The sequence below is a fragment of the Prunus dulcis genome, chromosome 6, assembly GCF_902201215.1.
Source record: "Prunus dulcis chromosome 6, ALMONDv2, whole genome shotgun sequence".
NCBI classification, from domain to species: Eukaryota; Viridiplantae; Streptophyta; class Magnoliopsida; order Rosales; family Rosaceae; genus Prunus; species Prunus dulcis.
In genome coordinates this window covers 5075834-5091586 of record NC_047655.1, presented here as the reverse complement: position 1 = coordinate 5091586, position 15753 = coordinate 5075834, and the positions used below count along the sequence as shown (strand labels likewise).

At 40.7% G+C, this 15753-nt stretch overlaps 4 protein-coding genes across 13 annotated transcripts; 2 read left to right on the top strand and 2 right to left on the bottom strand.

The window, feature by feature from the left end:
- Nucleotides 1–171: 171 nt before the first annotated feature.
- LOC117630893 (transcription factor PCL1) lies at nt 172–3595 on the top strand. Of its 9 annotated transcripts, none has more exons than XR_004586272.1 (3): nt 173–1454; nt 1988–2116; nt 3340–3595. XR_004586272.1 is itself a non-coding variant. In XM_034363739.1 (2 exons), exon 1 carries the CDS (start codon nt 486–488, stop codon nt 1428–1430), a length of 945 nt encoding a protein of 314 aa, XP_034219630.1. In that variant the 5' UTR covers nt 172–485; the 3' UTR covers nt 1431–1454; nt 3340–3595. The 9 variants fall into 9 exon arrangements, 4 of the variants coding, with proteins under 4 accessions (XP_034219630.1, XP_034219629.1, XP_034219628.1 ...); XR_004586271.1 differs by having other exon boundaries at nt 3289–3595; XR_004586270.1 differs by having other exon boundaries at nt 1988–3127.
- Nucleotides 3596–3741: 146 nt separating this feature from the next.
- LOC117630892 (pentatricopeptide repeat-containing protein At5g59600) lies at nt 3742–5635 on the bottom strand. Its single transcript, XM_034363734.1, has one exon. The coding sequence runs from the start codon at nt 5411–5413 to the stop codon at nt 3767–3769; it is 1647 nt and encodes a 548-aa protein (XP_034219625.1). The 5' UTR covers nt 5414–5635; the 3' UTR covers nt 3742–3766.
- A 1912-nt stretch (nt 5636–7547) lies between these two features.
- LOC117632588 (chaperone protein DnaJ) lies at nt 7548–10514 on the top strand. 2 transcript variants are annotated; one of them, XM_034366113.1, is made up of 5 exons: nt 7548–8308; nt 8852–9020; nt 9414–9446; nt 9594–9688; nt 9843–10514. In XM_034366113.1, the coding sequence occupies exons 1-5, from the start codon at nt 7958–7960 to the stop codon at nt 10065–10067; spliced, it is 873 nt and encodes a 290-aa protein (XP_034222004.1). In that variant the 5' UTR covers nt 7548–7957; the 3' UTR covers nt 10068–10514. The 2 variants fall into 2 exon arrangements, with proteins under 2 accessions (XP_034222004.1, XP_034222005.1); XM_034366114.1 differs by lacking the exon at nt 9414–9446 and having other exon boundaries at nt 7563–8308.
- Nucleotides 10515–11495: 981 nt separating this feature from the next.
- On the bottom strand, nt 11496–15427 carry LOC117631823 (protein TOC75-3, chloroplastic). The gene is made up of 7 exons (XM_034365138.1): nt 14087–15427; nt 13645–13866; nt 13426–13533; nt 13124–13315; nt 12781–13029; nt 12022–12276; nt 11496–11921 (listed from the first exon to the last, which is right to left on the bottom strand). The coding sequence occupies exons 1-7, from the start codon at nt 15260–15262 to the stop codon at nt 11682–11684; spliced, it is 2442 nt and encodes an 813-aa protein (XP_034221029.1). The 5' UTR covers nt 15263–15427; the 3' UTR covers nt 11496–11681.
- Nucleotides 15428–15753: the final 326 nt, after the last annotated feature.

Below are 15753 nucleotides of genomic sequence, written 5' to 3'. Positions count from 1 at the left end.
AAACCACACCAAAACTCGAACACGGGTGCACAATCTGCGCACGTGTTTGAACGGTACAGCGAGTAAGCTGTGAAATCTGAGGGAGCAAGTGGGGAAGTAAACCCAAAGGATGAGATATTTAGAAGATCAAAAATATCTGGCTAAGTCGTCCACGTCGGCACAAGATGGAATCAGATATTGCACTTTTACCAACAAAAAAGCGCAAAAAAAAAAAGAAGAAAAAAATAAAATTTCTTTTCTTTTTTATAATTTTCCCTCGTTTTCTCACTTCCCAAACACCCCTCCGAGTCTCCCGAATTATATATCTGCTTCTTCTTCTCAATAGTCTTCGTTTCTCTCCTGATTTTTCTCCCAATCCGATCCGATCCCGACACGGACAATTCGACCTCGCTGATGACAAGAACCTAAAAAAAGCAACCAGAAAAAAAAAAAGAAAAAAAAGAGAAAAAAAAGAAGATAGAGGGAGAGCTTGAGCTGTTATTGCAATGGGTGAAGAGGTGAGGATGAGCGAGTACGAAGGCGGTGGCAGTGGCGGCGACGACGAGACTCGAGTTCTCGAGTGGGAGGCGGGGCTGCCGAGCGCCGACGATCTCACGCCGTTATCTCAGCCGTTGATCCCAATCGAGCTCGCTTCTGCCTTCAGCATCTCGCCGGAGCCGTGCCGTACAGCCGTCGACGTCAACCGCGCATCGCAGAAGACGGTCTCGACGCTCCGCGGCGCCGCTCACTCTCAGGGCTTCTCTTCGAACTACAAGTCGTTTGACGAGAACCGCAGCGACGACGTCGAGCCGATGGTCGTCGAGGTCGACGAGAACGACGGGTACGGCAACGCCGGATCCGATTCAAGAAAGTCGCGGAAGATTGATTGTACGGAGGAGGCCGATTCGGCGCTGAGGACCGAGAATTTCTCGGCCGACGACACATCGGCGCGGGCGCTGAAGCGGCCGAGGCTCGTGTGGACCCCGCAGCTGCACAAGCGGTTCGTGGACGTGGTGGCCCACCTGGGGATCAAGAACGCGGTGCCCAAAACGATTATGCAGCTGATGAACGTTGAAGGCTTGACCCGAGAAAATGTGGCTAGCCACTTGCAGAAGTATCGGCTCTACTTGAAGAGGATGCAGGGGTTATCGGGCGACGTTGGGCCGTCGTCTTCGGACCAGCTTTTCGCGTCGACGCCGGTGCCGCAGAGCTTGCATCAAGAGTCGGGTGGCGGGTCGAGTCAGGCGGGTCAGAGCCTCGGGCATGGAAATGGGCAGTTTTCGTTTTCTATGCCTTACCCGCCTACAATGATGCCCATGCCGGTTCTCGGGTTGACCCACGGGCACGGGCACATGGGCATGCCGGGTGGCGGGTACCATGGGTTCGAGTCGCACCATTACAACATGGGTTCGATGGTTTCGTATCCACATGGTGCTCCAAATCACAAATGAGAAATCTTTACACATTAAGTTGAGGTGAGTGAGTTTTCTTGACCTTACACTGAATTTAATTTAATTTATAGCTTTAATTGCGGTTTTATTTTATTGGATTGTTGTTCTGGCTCTGTGCTTGGAAACTAGAATTTGATTTGTATGATTTGCTTAGTTTATTTGACTGGCTGTTGCTTACCATATTATATTATGGTTCCTTAGTAGAATTTGCTGGCATGTGTATGTACCCAAAGTAACAGGGCATCTTGGAAACTAGTTTTATTCCCTGAAGCTGATTAGATGGTGACAGTGTGTACCTGTGTGAATCTCCTCTGTGAAGTTCTAATTCTATTGGACACCACTGGTCTTACCATGTAGACTGCACTGTAGTTAAGTTTACTATGGTCTTGCCATGGAGAAATAATGGAACTCTAGCTCTAAAGCTTGCTCTTCTTTATCAAGGCTTTATAGCAGCTTCTGGGGTTTGTTGTAGTTGCTGTTAATTTGTGTATATGATGCAGTTCTCTATTGATAACTGCTCAAGAATTTCAGATTATTCATCGTATGTTTTTGTGTAGATTCAGAAGTTTCAGCAAGTTGGTTGAAGCTAACTCTTGGAACTCAACCTGTAAGCTTGCTTGATTGGTAATGTTGAACCTGACAGGCATGGGAAGGGTTCTTAGGAATTATGTGGAGACACTTTAGAGGTATATGGGTTTTGAATGAATCAGCCAATGTAACAAAATCTCCCTCATTAAATGCATGTATTCCCAGTTACCTAACAGTGGGAGGTTCGTTCCTAGTCTACATAGTTGACACCGAGGCATCGAGTACATTCTTAACCTGTTTCTAGTTAATATATTCTTTTTGCATCAATAAGGTATTAAGCCTTTTGTAACCGAGAAAATAAGGTATTGAGCCTTTTCTTTCCAGAATCAATGGAAAAAAGTCGATCTAAATATAGAAATGTCAGTTAGCTGTCCTTCATTGCGATATTGAATGCTTTTATCACCTTGTCACCTCCTATGTCATGCATGGAGATTCCTGTATGTTTATGCAAATATGAATGTGGATTTGGTACAACAATAATTTTGCAATTGCTTCCGTCAACCTTTTAAGAGTGTTCTCCTTTGTCTGTAGCTCTTCAGAATAATGAAAACTGTAATAATTTCTTGAACAGATTTTGGTGAGAACAAGCCCCTTATGTTCTCGTTATTATTTGTAAGGTTCCTTTCTGATCTACAAGAGTTATTTGTGCATTGTTTAGTAATGCTAGAGAAAATTTATGGCCATTTTTTGTAACTCGGTGGATGTTGTGGCGAATAAAATTTCAAATTCATCTGTATTCTGTCATCTTTAACTATAAGATTCATCTGTATGGTTTAGCATCTGCATTCTATCATCTTTAACTACATCTCATCTGTTGCTAGTACATAGTAGGAGGGGAAGTTTTAAGACGCTTAAAAACCTAAAGAAGAGCAAGGAGGCCCCATGTGTATACAAGTTAAGGAAATTCGTCTAACCTTTCCAAAATTTAAGGGGCCTCGTTCGTACACGTCATTAGCAGTTACCACAGTTTTGTCAAGACAAGTTATTGCAGGAGTAGAGGATGACAGGGATGGATGTAGATGATCTAAAGAACTTGGGCAAAGGGTGAAAGACTGAAGAAGCTTTACCTAAGTACTTTTACTAGAAAGCTATGTTCAAACACTTTTTAGGTGAAAATGTCTTTTACCTCAGTGGACCATATACATTCTGCTCTACTCTTTTGTTATAGTAGTGTAGCAACAGTTTTTTTATTATTTTATTTTACATTTACATTTGTTCCATAACAGTGCCTGTAGTTCATTTGGGATACATGGTTTCTTTGTAGCTTCAGGTTAGGATATTTTCCTTGGACTTCAAATTGATGTCATTACATCACTTGCAGATTGTTCTGATGGACTTCATCCGAAAAAGCCGTGTCCTCTCCAACAGGAGTAAAGGCTGAATGGCTGATACCCATTATTTTTTAAGGTTGTGTTGTCAACTAAAATAATTAATACTGTACCTCTCTACAGATTGGAATTGAGCTCTTTTTTATTTTTTCATATGAAATTGCTTGCTCTTGATTGAAAGCCTACTTGTTGTATACTGAACAAACTTGAGTGAGAATTAATAGCATTCTAGCTTGATGTTATATCCCATAATTTCATTTTCACTGTCATCCGGCTTCTCTTTCCTTCTCAATCTCACATATCTTTTACTATTTGGTTAGATTATCACGTTGCTGTGCTCTGCTGTGATAAAAGTTCGATAAAATAAGCTTATGCAAGAGCTGGTTTACAAAATCTTCCTTGAAAGGCCATTCTATAATATCAGGCAGCTTCCATCCAACTGCGTCCTGGAAGTTTCCTTAACTTGTTTTTCATCATCATTTTCTTCAACCTTGTAACATTCCCCCAACTGCCAGAATCAGCATACAGACTTGACAACAGCAAATTGTTACCTGCACTCTCCGGTTCTAACTCCGACAAATGCTTTGCCGCTACTTCAGCAAGATCTATATTTCCATAATTCCGACATGCTCCCAGTAACGCTCCCCATACAAAGAAATCTGGCTCCATAGGCATTGCATTAATCATATCATAAGCCTCGGTGAGTTTCCCTGCTCGACCTAGAAGATCAACCATGCATGCAAAATGTTCTAGTCTTGGCACGATCCCATACCTTTCCTGCATCAAATGGAACAAGCTTTCTCCAAGTTCGATCATTCCGGCATGACAACAAGCTGTGAGAACTGCCATGAAAGTCAAGTAATCGAGTTTCTTATCGTCTTCCATCTTCATCTGGTTGAAATGCTCAATTGCTTCATTACAATACCCATGATTCGCATATCCAAAAATCATCGAATTCCATGTCACCGTGTTCTTTTGAGACATCTTGCAAAACAATGCCTTTGCTTCGTATATAAATCCGCATTTTGCGTACATGTCAACAAGTGCACTGCTCACATATACATCTTCTTCAACTCCTATCGCCAACGCGTAGGCATGAATCTCCTTCCCACGCTTCACATCCGTCACAGCTGCACAAGCAGGCAAGAGGCTACTAATAGTATTCGAAGTTGGACAGAGTCCATGACTCAACATTTGCTTGAATGTATGAAAAGCTTTGTTGTTCTGAAAGTTCTGCACAAACCCAGATATAACCGAAGTCCAAGATACGATATCAGGCTCAATCCCGTTAACCAGCATTAGGTTAAAAATTCGATACGCCAATGCTTCATCGCCCTTCTGCGAAAACCCAGAAACCAAACTGTTCCAAGTTATCAAATTGGGCTTTAATCCCAGTAGCTGCATTTTCTCCACCAAACGCAATGCTTCTCTAGCCAAACCATGTTGAGCAAAACCCGAAACCATAGCATTCAAAGCCACCAAATCTTTCTCCACCATCATATCGAAAACTTGTTGTGCCTTCTCCACCCGCCCATTCTTTGAGTACATATCAATGAGCGCACTGCTAACAAAAGCATCAAATTCAAACGAGAAGCGGAGCACCACGGCGTGTATTTTCTTACCGGTTTTAAGATCAGAGAGGTGTCCACATGCTTTGAGAACACTGGGGATAACAATCTTGTTGGGCCTTGAGACCTTTCTTTGCATCTCCCAGAACACATCGATTGCCTGCTGATAAAACCCACAACGAGCATAGGCTCCAATGAGAGCAAACCAGCGGCGTATGTTCGTTTGGGGAATTTTGTCGAACACTTTACGAGCATGGGCTATTTGGCCGCAGGCAGCGTACAAAGCGATGAGCTTGGAAGCCAAATGGGTCGAGCGAGCAGAGCCAATGGTGATTAAATGGGCGTGGAGAAGTCTCGCCGGGTGCAATTCTCGACCACGAGCGTAGGTTTCGATCAGCTTTGTGTAGTAATCAGGGGTTGATTGAAATGGACGGTGGATGATGGGGTTGTTTTGGCGAGCTGCTGGGAGTATCTGGCCTTTGAAACGACGCATTGACATTGGAGTAGCAACGGCAAAGCGCGGGAAAGAACCAAACACGTTTCACTCAGTCAGAAGATTGAAGTGAAGGTACAATTCTCGTCCTTGTAATTTGGGCTATTTTTCATTATTTATTTTGGTCTTGTAATGTAAATTGATTTTAGAAACAGTTTTATTTGAGTTTAGACTAAATTCAGATTTCTGTTGTATTAATTGGCAAAACTCGCAAAAGTCACACTTGTAAGAAAGTGAAGAAGATTGATGAGTGTCGTTAGCCATTGGTCCGAAATAAATAAATAAACTGAAGAAGAAAATTGGCCCTTTGATTCAAAGACTGAAAACCAGGTAGGTACTTAATTAAAATTGGCCCAAGCTTCCAAGGTTCAAGCCCCTGTAAACAAAAAACCAACTTGATTAAATTAATATAGAAGTCAATGCTGTAGGAATTCACTCGTTATTTTTGTCACTTTTTAAGAAATAGGAGCCAAATTGTCTCCAAACTACAAGAGTGCAAAGTGTTATTGACTTGTATCTATATATTCAAAAGGATACAGATTACAGTTGAAGAGAAGAGATCCAACCTTTTCTATATGGTTTTTTTTTTGGCTTTAACCTTTTCTATATGTTATTTGTATTTGTAGTTGTAATTGATATTTTTATTGGATTTTTTTGGCTTATTTACTGTTTCATCCTCTGAAAAAGACGTTCGGTCTCACTTTATCCCCTTAAACTGAAATTTTCTCACTTAACCCATTGAATCTCTAAAAATTGTTGAAGTTTTCTCACTTTACTACTTCTGTCCATTTCCATCCACAAAATCGTTAAGTGGGCTAACGTGGCATGGCCATTCTAGTAATTTTAGCTTCTCTCTCTCTCTCTCTCTCTCTCTCTCTCTCTCTCTCCTTTTGCCTCTCTCTTATCTCCCCTTCGAGGCCCAACCTCCATTGCACCCCTCCCCTCCTCCCTCTTCTATCTTCTCTTTTCTCTCTGCCTCTTTCTTCTCTATGCCTCTCTCTTCACTCCTTAGACCCAACCCCAAGCACACCTCCATCGCACCCCACTCTCTACCTCTCCCTTTGCCTCTCTCTTCTCTCCCTTCCCCAACCTAAACCCCATCACACCCCACCCCCTCCCCCTCTTCTTTCTTATACATGCCGCTCTCTCTCTCTCTTGCTCTCACTATCTTTGCCAAGAGAGAAAATGGGGAGGGGGTGTCGAGGATAAATAAATAAATAAATATATATATATATATAAAATTTTGAGTGGTGGTGGTTTGGTGTGTTGAGTAATTCCATGGAGGGTTAGGTCTGGGTGGGGGTTGGGTCTGGGGAAGGGAGAGGAGAGAAGAGAGAGGCAAAGAGGAGAAATAGGCCAAGAGAAAAGAGAAGTGGGGGTTTGTTGAGTAATTCCATGGAGGGTTAGGTCTGGGTGGGGCTTGGGTCTAGCGAAGGGAGAGGAGAGAAGAGAGAGGCAAAGAGGAGAAGAGAGAGGCAAAGAGGAGAAATAGGCCAAGAGAAAAGAGAAGTGGGGGTGTGTTGAGTAATTCCATGGAGGGTTAGGTCTGGGTGGGGGTTGGGTCTGGCGAAGGAAGAGGAGAGAAGAGAGAGGCAAAGAGGAGAAATAGGCCAAGAGAAAAGAGAAAAGAGAAAAGAAGGGGGGGGGGGGGGGTGGGGGGGGGTGGGGTGTGATGGGGGTTGGGTTCAGGAGGGGAGAGAAGAGAGGGGCACAAGAACATAGGGAGAGAGAAGAGAAGATAAGAGTTGAAATTACTAGAATGCTCATGCCAGGTCAACACACTTAAAGGTTTGTGGATAGAAATGGACGAAAGTGGTAAAGTGAGAAAATTTAAGCAATTTTTAGAGATTCAGGAGGTTAAGTGAGAAATTTTCAATTTTAAGGGGGTAAAGTGAGACTGAGCGTCCGTTTAAGATGGTGAAACAGTAAATAAGCCTCTATTTTTTTATGAAAAAAAGTTTAGAAGGAGGGGAGGGTACTACATTCCAAGGTCAGGGCATATCAAGGCCTCTTGACCTTGTTAACAAAGAAAACGATCCTTACCAACTCAACCAACTCATTGACTTTATTGGAATTTTAAAGGAGGTTTTTTTGGATTGGATTTTTATAAGGAGTTCAAAAATTAAGGTTTGTTCACAACTAAAATGGTTAGAGAATTAGATTGAGAAGTAAAGAATAAAACATCGTTAATACGGGGACCACATACAAATTGGAAGATATTATGATTAGTTTAAACCGGATAAGATCCTTTTTCATTTTATTTTCTGTACAAAATATACTTGATGCCATATGAAAAAAAATGAAGAAAACAATTGGATCTAACGAAATCTGACCGCTGATTTTCTTTCATTTTTGCTCTCTTGTCTTGTCTTTGTCTTTTCATCCATTTTTCCAGGAGCTTCGAAGCTCAAAACAGAGCCACCAAAGAAATGCACACAACAAAAGCCAAACTCACAACCCATCTTCCAAAGCTAAACAAGTCCCAAAGACACTATTTTTAGGGACATGGAAGTAATAAACAAACTTCTCAGAAATTAGTGTTCTTCGAATATGCATGGATTGGCTCTGCCTCTAACACCACATCCACAGCCACACACCCTCTTCTTCTTCAACCTCTCTTCGACTTCAAGATCTCTGCTTTACCTACAAAACCGACCCAAAACTTCGATACCCATTTTCGGAAAAGCTGACTTGAACCTCCTCGTGTTCTCTTCTCGGTCTTCCACTCCAAGTTTCTCCAATTTCAATAGGAAAAGAGGGCGCTTTGTTACCCTTTTGAGAGCGAGCCGCAGAGAGTCTCCTTACCAAGTTTTGGGTGTGTCTCCTTCTGCAACTAACGATGAGATCAAAAGGGCTTATCGGAAACTTGCTCTTAAGTATCATCCTGATGTTAATAAGGAGGTGATTGATAGTTTCTGCACTCGACCCAATTTTGTTATGTGTGTTTTTGTTCTGTTGGTTATAGTTAGTTGTGGGATTGCTAGTGCTCTAGCTTCAAATTAAATATTTTTAGTTTCTGGGTAGTTTTGTTTTCCTTATTAATTTATGTTTGTATCCAATAAGTATTCAATTTGATTTTGTGTCATAATTTGTTTTTCCATTAAATTTCCGCTTACCAAGTTTGAAGAATGTCAATTCATTGGAGGAGGCAGTTCCGTTTCTTGTAGATAAATGACTCCCCAAACAGGTGGTCCAAGGATGCTATTACCCAAATCAAATTTTGTGATTTTATGGTGCCAACTGTCTAAGCATGTATTTTGTCTGCTAAAAGTGTGCTTTATGCTCTTCTAGATTTCCAATTACCCCCACCCCCTTTTGCAGTTTTGTATTGTCTGGTGGTTTAGGGGATATGAATTGGTTTTCTGAATCTGTTATGCCTTCTCTCTAAAGTGGTTTGGCCATCTTGTAATGGTTTCACTATTCGTAACTTTTTCTTTTGTACAGGCAAATGCTCAGGAGAAATTTATGAGGATTAAACATGCCTATAATACATTGTTGAGTTCTAAATCTCGGGGAAAATATGACTCGAATTTCGGATCTGACTATTCCTTTTCTTCTTCTCAAAGAAGCCAAAGTAAGAACTCTCAAGATGAAGAAGATTTTTATGGATTCGGTAAGAACTTAGTAAACTCAAATATACAAAGAAACCTTTCTGCTCTTCTACAGAACTTTTTGCACTCTGAATCAGTCTAGTCCAATGCTAAATATGTTTCAATGGCGTGTACCCTCTTGGATGCTGCCTGTGGCATTGGAGTATCAGCCGTGACAATTTTTGTTTTATCTTTTTATTTTTTTGATCAGTAATCTGGCAACATGCATTTACTTGAAACCTTTACTGAAGGATCTTTTGGTCCAATTGACCATTCCAATTTTCAACTGATTATCTACATAACTGTCTTCTTCAGACACTGATGAATAAAGTGTCTAGATAAACCAAGAGATAGCTTGGACCAGTCTATTAGGTATATTTTAGCACGTTCTTATTCTTAAGCCCTTCGTTGTGCAGGTAATTTTTTGAGGGATGTTCAAATAACAATAGGTAGATTTGTCCTCTCTGTGAGACATCATACAGGCCATAATGTTTGCTTTGCATTGCCCTCCAAATTTCAGCTAGCATCCATTTCTTGTATCCTTTCTTAATGCAAATAAAGTTATAGTTGTGTCATAAGTCTTTTTGCTGTTACAGAGGACTTCTTTAAAGACCTTCAAGAAGAATTCCAGAACTGGGAAGCAAGCGCTTCTTCACAAGGAAAACCGAAGAGTCTATGGGAGGAATTGGGAGTAAGACATTATGAACACTTTACATGAAATCATAATTACGTTAAACCATCTTCACCATTTAGAATTATAATATATATGCTCACAAATACTAGTGTGATTCAGTGTGGAGCTATACCAAGGAAACCTCACTTATGTTCTGGATTACACTTTGCAGGAGATTGGAGAAGAATTTGTGGAATTTCTTGAGAAAGAACTCAACATAACGGATCCAGAAGTTGAAGAAAATAACAATAAGGAAGGCAATCCTTTCAGAAGTTCTGGGACACAGAGAACTGGAAGTGGTAATCAAAATGAAGCCGGTAAGGGGAGCAGCATCGAGGAGAATATTGACGAGATAGAAGCTACTCTTGCCCAGTTAAAAAAGGAATTGGGATTATAGCACAGAAACACGGCTTCACACTAATTCTTTGCTGGAAGCATCAAAGGTGAAGCGTTATGCATATTGCTGCAGTTTGGTAGAAAGCAAAGTTGGAGGGAAGGAAAAGGAAGAGATTGATGGAGTGTTTGTTGTTTGCTAGAGGGAGACTGGAAGAGTAAAGGAGAAAGGAAATGTAGAGGAAGAGGATTTAGGAGATCCCTCTGGGCTCACCGAATCAATCCTTTCAATCTTTGGATATATTGATGGATGGAAGGATCTCAACTGAAAATTGTTAAATTACTTCATTTTTGTTATTTTATCATTAGGGTATAATCATATCAAGTAATTTTCTAGTAACGAGTCCTTAGTGTTTCTATTTGAAAAATTGAAGCTTGTAATGAGATTACATCTTGTAAACCAAACAGATTTGGATGAATGAAAGCAAGTATTGTTGTAAGGTTTGTTGTCTTGAAGGCTTGGGTTCATGGTATTATCTTGTATAATTTAATTTCTCTGCAATTATACAGCAACCTCAAATGTTCTTTTTTTTTTTTTTTAAATAATATTGCGGAAGATTTTCTGATAACTAATATTTTGAAATCTACAACCCAACATAATCATAGCAACATCCTACATAAATTCTTCATTATATTGTCCTTCCTACCAAACCGTGTTGAGAACAAATGTGTGAGCTTGTAAGTTGCAAGTACCATGAAGGCCTCATTGTCATTAGTGGTGTGCCCAAGTTGGGATTTTGGAGGGAAGGTAGTTATTAAATTATAATGACTATTACTTTTCAGAACCCTTGGGAAAAAAACAATTATTGGATACTGGCCACAATTGTTTGATTAATTCTGTATATATAATTTTTTTAATTTATTTTTATTGAGGGATCCCTTAAATATTATTTGAAGGACACACTTTAGGATATCGTACAAATTTTTTTTATAACGATCCAAACAATTTATTTTTGAAGTCTACATTCATAGATCATCGTTGCAAAAAATTAGACAAATCGAAAATCATTTTGACATCCAATTGTATCATACAAAATCAATAAACACAATGCTTCAAGAAAATACTAAAATTTTAATAGCACAATTGAGTGGTCAAACGATATCGATTCAAATAATTTTTTGTAGAGATGATCTTTGAATGATTATCTAAAACATAGACGATTTGGATTAGTGAAATACAATACAAGATGGACCATACAAGATGTTCCTCAAATAAGCTTATTTGAGGGATTCCTCAATTTCCAACATATTGAGTGTAAGTGGACAAACGAGGAGTCGGAAAATCAACACTATAAATTGGGTTATAAATTTGTTGCTCCACTCAGAAATTATATTACAAATCTCCCATTAGATGGACATTTGGGGAAAGGATATTTAATCTCAAAGAATTCATAAAACATAACAAAATCAGGATACAAGCATAAAATCAGGATACAAGCATAAAGATAGAGCACTAATCGTATTATTCTATTTAAAAGTACAATCCTCACTGAATTTGAATTATGTTTTTTTTATCCATACCAAATGAATTGCAACATAAATTAAATAAGAAAAAATGTTATTTCCGAAAACTAAAGGCCAAATTAACAAAACTGAGAAAATAGTAGGTAGCCGCATCTCAAAATCTCTCACCGAATCGGAAGAATACTGCACCTGAGCCGGAGTTATGATCGACAGCATACTCAGCTCTTACTAGACCTATCTTGACTCCAACACCATATGCTGACCCATGACCCATTCGCCTGTATACCTCTGTTGGGTTACCCTTGACGTCCTTGGAACTTCCTAGATCATTTCCATGTTCTGCAAATGCATACACATGTGTTCCTTTCACAGGTATCCGTAGCTCGGCTGCAAGCTGGAGATAACAACGGGGAAAGACATTAGCTAATCATCATCATAACTTTTGAGTGACCATACATGAGACCGTGTTAATGTTTGTCTAAAGTAGTTCCTACCTCAAGGATGTTTCTAGCTGCGCCTATCTCACCCATGCTGTAACCCCTCACAGAATATGGACCCCCAAGGGTAAAGGCATCATAACTTGGGAGGTCTCCCACACAGCCACCGTAGTGCCCATGAAGTACAAGCACAGGTGGTGGTGGTTTACCAGCACCTTCCTCGACTTCCTTCAGCTGGAAAAATCTTGTTAATGTTAGCTGGTGACGGTTGAAGAATGGAAACTTGCTGCCGACACCAAGGCCCTGGTCGACCTGTAATAAGTACAAAGAGTATGCAAGTTAGCTAAGGACAAAAACATGTTACACAGAAGGGTAAAAAGGAAAACAACCTTATATTTCAAAGCACTGAACGAGCCCAATACCCTAATACTACTGAGAATTTAAAAGGATGACTGGAAGTTTAAATTTCACAACATGTGCAACAGTCATCCAAAATAAGATCAAGGTGGAATTATATAAATCCACACACAAACACATTTCACCTTGATGCACCTATGAAAACCTTAATACAAATAAGCCTGGCGAATTTTTCTTTAATTCTACAAGACTGAGCATGCAATCCTGTGCATCAATAATCAAATGCATTACTAAATAATATTCCGGCCAGAACCAACATTTCATGAAGTTCATAATTCCAAATTCTAAAGAAAGACCAGGATGGCTTCCCTTTTAAACATTTTTTTTTCTTTCCCTCACTTGTTCTAAAAACTAAACAGAAGCAAGTCCATATAACAAGGAACAAGAAAATGAGGTTACCTGAAACACATTCCTCTGACCAACTATAGCTCCATTCACAAACTTGGTGTTATCGCGAGTGATATTTGATTGTAAAAATGCCACACGGTCAATGCCTGTGCCGCTGAGAGTTGTTGGAGGTCCATCTTCACTGACTCCTCCACTGGGCAACACTCTTTGGCCATTTGAACAGATATGACTGCGTTCATCGCGTGTAGTTATCTCTTCCATTACAAGTCCATAAGTGAATTTGCTTTGACGGGTGAAATTCTGGTAGGCACAGCCAATTAAGTTATGTAATCATCATCATAATAAAAAAATAAAGGACTAAATGCATTAAACTTTTAAAAATGATGACAAGTACCTCTGTTATATTAGCCTTAACGCCAGCTCGATCAACCCATATAGGGGGAACTTCATCAGCCCCTGGCCCACCAGTGAAGACTGGACTCAGTTTTCGGCTGTTGAAGCAGCTTACACGGAGAGTACGATTGCGTGGATTGTACACGCCATCCAGATATGGATGCACGTACTCAAGCTTAAAAGCAAGATCGTCCTGAGGAAAGTAAACCACAGAAAATACATGACACAAGAATTCATGCAAATGTATTAAACCATCAGTTAACTTAAACAAGGGAGGTGTATTATTGATTAAGGCAAGATTACCTGAGGATTACAGAAGTTGGTGGTGTTTACTGTCCCAAGAATAGATCTATTGAGTCCATTGAGATTCCTATGTTCAAATGTAACAGTTCCACCAGGCTGCAGTGAAGCCTAAACACACAACATACGTAACATACAATAAAAAACAATCAGAATTCCACATTTATACCTTCAAGAATTCCATGGTTGATGGACAGAACAGAGAGATCATCTAACACATACCAAAGTGGGATAACCTCCACGTCCAGGAACAATGCTCCACTCAGTGTTCACTTCAGCTGTCTTCTGTTCTAGTTCTTTAAGCTTTATTTCAACAATTATCCCTCCTTCATTCTTCTCGTCAGGCCGTGGGTTCACTTCAATGTTTGAAAACAAAGATAGGGAGTTTATGTTCCTCAGAGCTTGTTTCCCAGCTTCTATGTTAAAAACATAACCTGGTCGAAGCTGCAAAACAATTTTGAACATTCACCAGAAATTCAACCAATCAATAAATCACCCATTGGAAGTTTTCCAACATACATATAGCTTAAGCACCAAGCATATACATACACCTTTAACCAATAACCCCATGATTAAAGTCTACATCTTGAAACCAAAATTGTAATTCAGCAAACAAGCAAATACTCTAAGTTAAGACATTTCACTCAATGCGTAATATAAGTACCTGTCTGGGCAATTCTCTCTTCAACACGGGGATCTGCGTGTTCCCTTCGACAAAATTCCCAAGTTTATCCTGGAACTGAATAAGCAGCTGCGTAATATCCCCTTCTACAACTTCACATACCACCTCCTTGGTGTTCAAGTTCCCAAAATTCACAACCTGGGCACATGCATACCCTTCATCCTGGTACCACTTCTGAACCCGGTCCCTTATCTTCTGCAACAGCCTAGCACTCACTTTCCCTTGTTCTCTCAACATCAGCAACACCTCTCTCTGCACAGGCGCTGGCAACAAACAGGGCCTCGCCCTATCAATCCTTCTCTTATAATCCTTCTCTTGGTTCCTAAAATACTCGAGTTTTTCCTTATCGGTCATATCCGGGTCCATTTCGCTGGGCTTGGACTGCGGCATTAGACCCACATTGATGCATCGAAACTTATCAGCCGACTGCCATGTACTCTCTGTAAACGAAATCGTCACACCCAAAGTCCCATCTGGGTTGGTTTTGCCTTCCAAGTCGACCTTCTCGAACATACCACAATTGGCTAAAGACTCTAGCTCTTTCTGCAACTGGGCTTTGGTGTAAACCGATCCAGCTCTCAAAGACACCATCTCGAAGAACGAGTCATCGCTGCCCACTGTGGTCCACCGTCTCCGATCAAAGAAAAAGATCTCTGAGACCTTGTATTTCTTGAATCCACTGAGCTTGTTGAGCTGAACCACAATGTTGGCTGGTAACCCATGCGAGTCCCACTCTTGGGACTGTGGCTCGTCCGCCATGGCCGTCTGCGACCCAAACAAAAGCCTCCTCCAGAACCCACCGAACCCATCTCCGCCTCCACCGCCTAACCCATCACCGCCTCCGCCCCCAAACCCACCTCCTCCGCCGCCGGAATTGCCGTTTCCGTTGAAAGATCCTAAATTGAAGATAAGGGTGACTGTGGACGCTGCTGCAAGGGCTTTGGAGAGGGTTTTGAGGTGGGTGGAGGAGGGTTTAGGGTTTTGGGAAAGGGGTGAGGAAGAGGAAGAAGAAGGCGATGACAGGTGGCACTTGATGATTGGGCGGCGGCTGCTGGAGGCGGTGGCGTAGGTTATGGGTGGGGATAGGGTGCGGGCAGAGGAGGGAATGATGGTGGGCTTGGGGTTGAGGTAGGAGGAGGAGGGCGCCGCTGCGAACATTGTGTTGGGTTGCAGCGGAAGAAAGACGAGAAGAGATAAGGCCCCTACAAAAGAGAGAGGGTTTATTGGGTTTGGACTTTGGACCCTCGGTGGTGAGAACGAGTTAGCACAGTCGCTCAATTTTCAAGTGGGTAAACAAGTTTTTTTATTTTTTATTTTTATAAAAGTGATAATGTTTACTTACCAAATATGGGAGAATTCCTGGGTCAACTTAAATAGGGTAATTAAGGAATTAGAATCATATCAACTAAAAGTAGTTCATTTTGTTTCTTATTTTGAGAGTATTTGATTACAGATTTTAGCATGTAACTTACATAATTTTTTATTCATTATGTGTTAGTAAATGTAGGATAAGTGAGGAACGTAAGTGTATGCATTTTGTAATTTTCTTTTGGCTTCTCTTGACAATTTTGTAAGAGGACAATCATTGTATTTTCCCAAGCTCTAGTTTAGATTAAGAATTACTTCTCTAGATGTTCTTATCTGGCTAC

What these genes read in the sequence shown, in the direction of transcription:
- LOC117630893 (XM_034363739.1), top strand. Translation starts at nt 486, where the DNA reads ATGGGTGAAGAGGTGAGGATGAGCGAGTACGAAGGCGGTGGCAGTGGC.
- LOC117630892 (XM_034363734.1), bottom strand. Translation starts at nt 5,413, where the DNA reads ATGTCAATGCGTCGTTTCAAAGGCCAGATACTCCCAGCAGCTCGCCAA.
- LOC117632588 (XM_034366113.1), top strand. Translation starts at nt 7,958, where the DNA reads ATGCATGGATTGGCTCTGCCTCTAACACCACATCCACAGCCACACACC. An exon ending in AGAAGATTTTTATGGATTCG is followed by an intron (nt 9,021 to 9,413) that starts GTAAGAACTTAG and finishes TTCGTTGTGCAG; the next exon opens with GTAATTTTTTGAGGGATGTT. An exon ending in GGATGTTCAAATAACAATAG is followed by an intron (nt 9,447 to 9,593) that starts GTAGATTTGTCC and finishes TTGCTGTTACAG; the next exon opens with AGGACTTCTTTAAAGACCTT.
- LOC117631823 (XM_034365138.1), bottom strand. Translation starts at nt 15,262, where the DNA reads ATGTTCGCAGCGGCGCCCTCCTCCTCCTACCTCAACCCCAAGCCCACC. An exon ending in AGAGAGAATTGCCCAGACAG is followed by an intron (nt 13,867 to 14,086) that starts GTACTTATATTA and finishes ATTGTTTTGCAG; the next exon opens with CTTCGACCAGGTTATGTTTT. An exon ending in TTAAGGCTAATATAACAGAG is followed by an intron (nt 13,030 to 13,123) that starts GTACTTGTCATC and finishes TGTGCCTACCAG; the next exon opens with AATTTCACCCGTCAAAGCAA.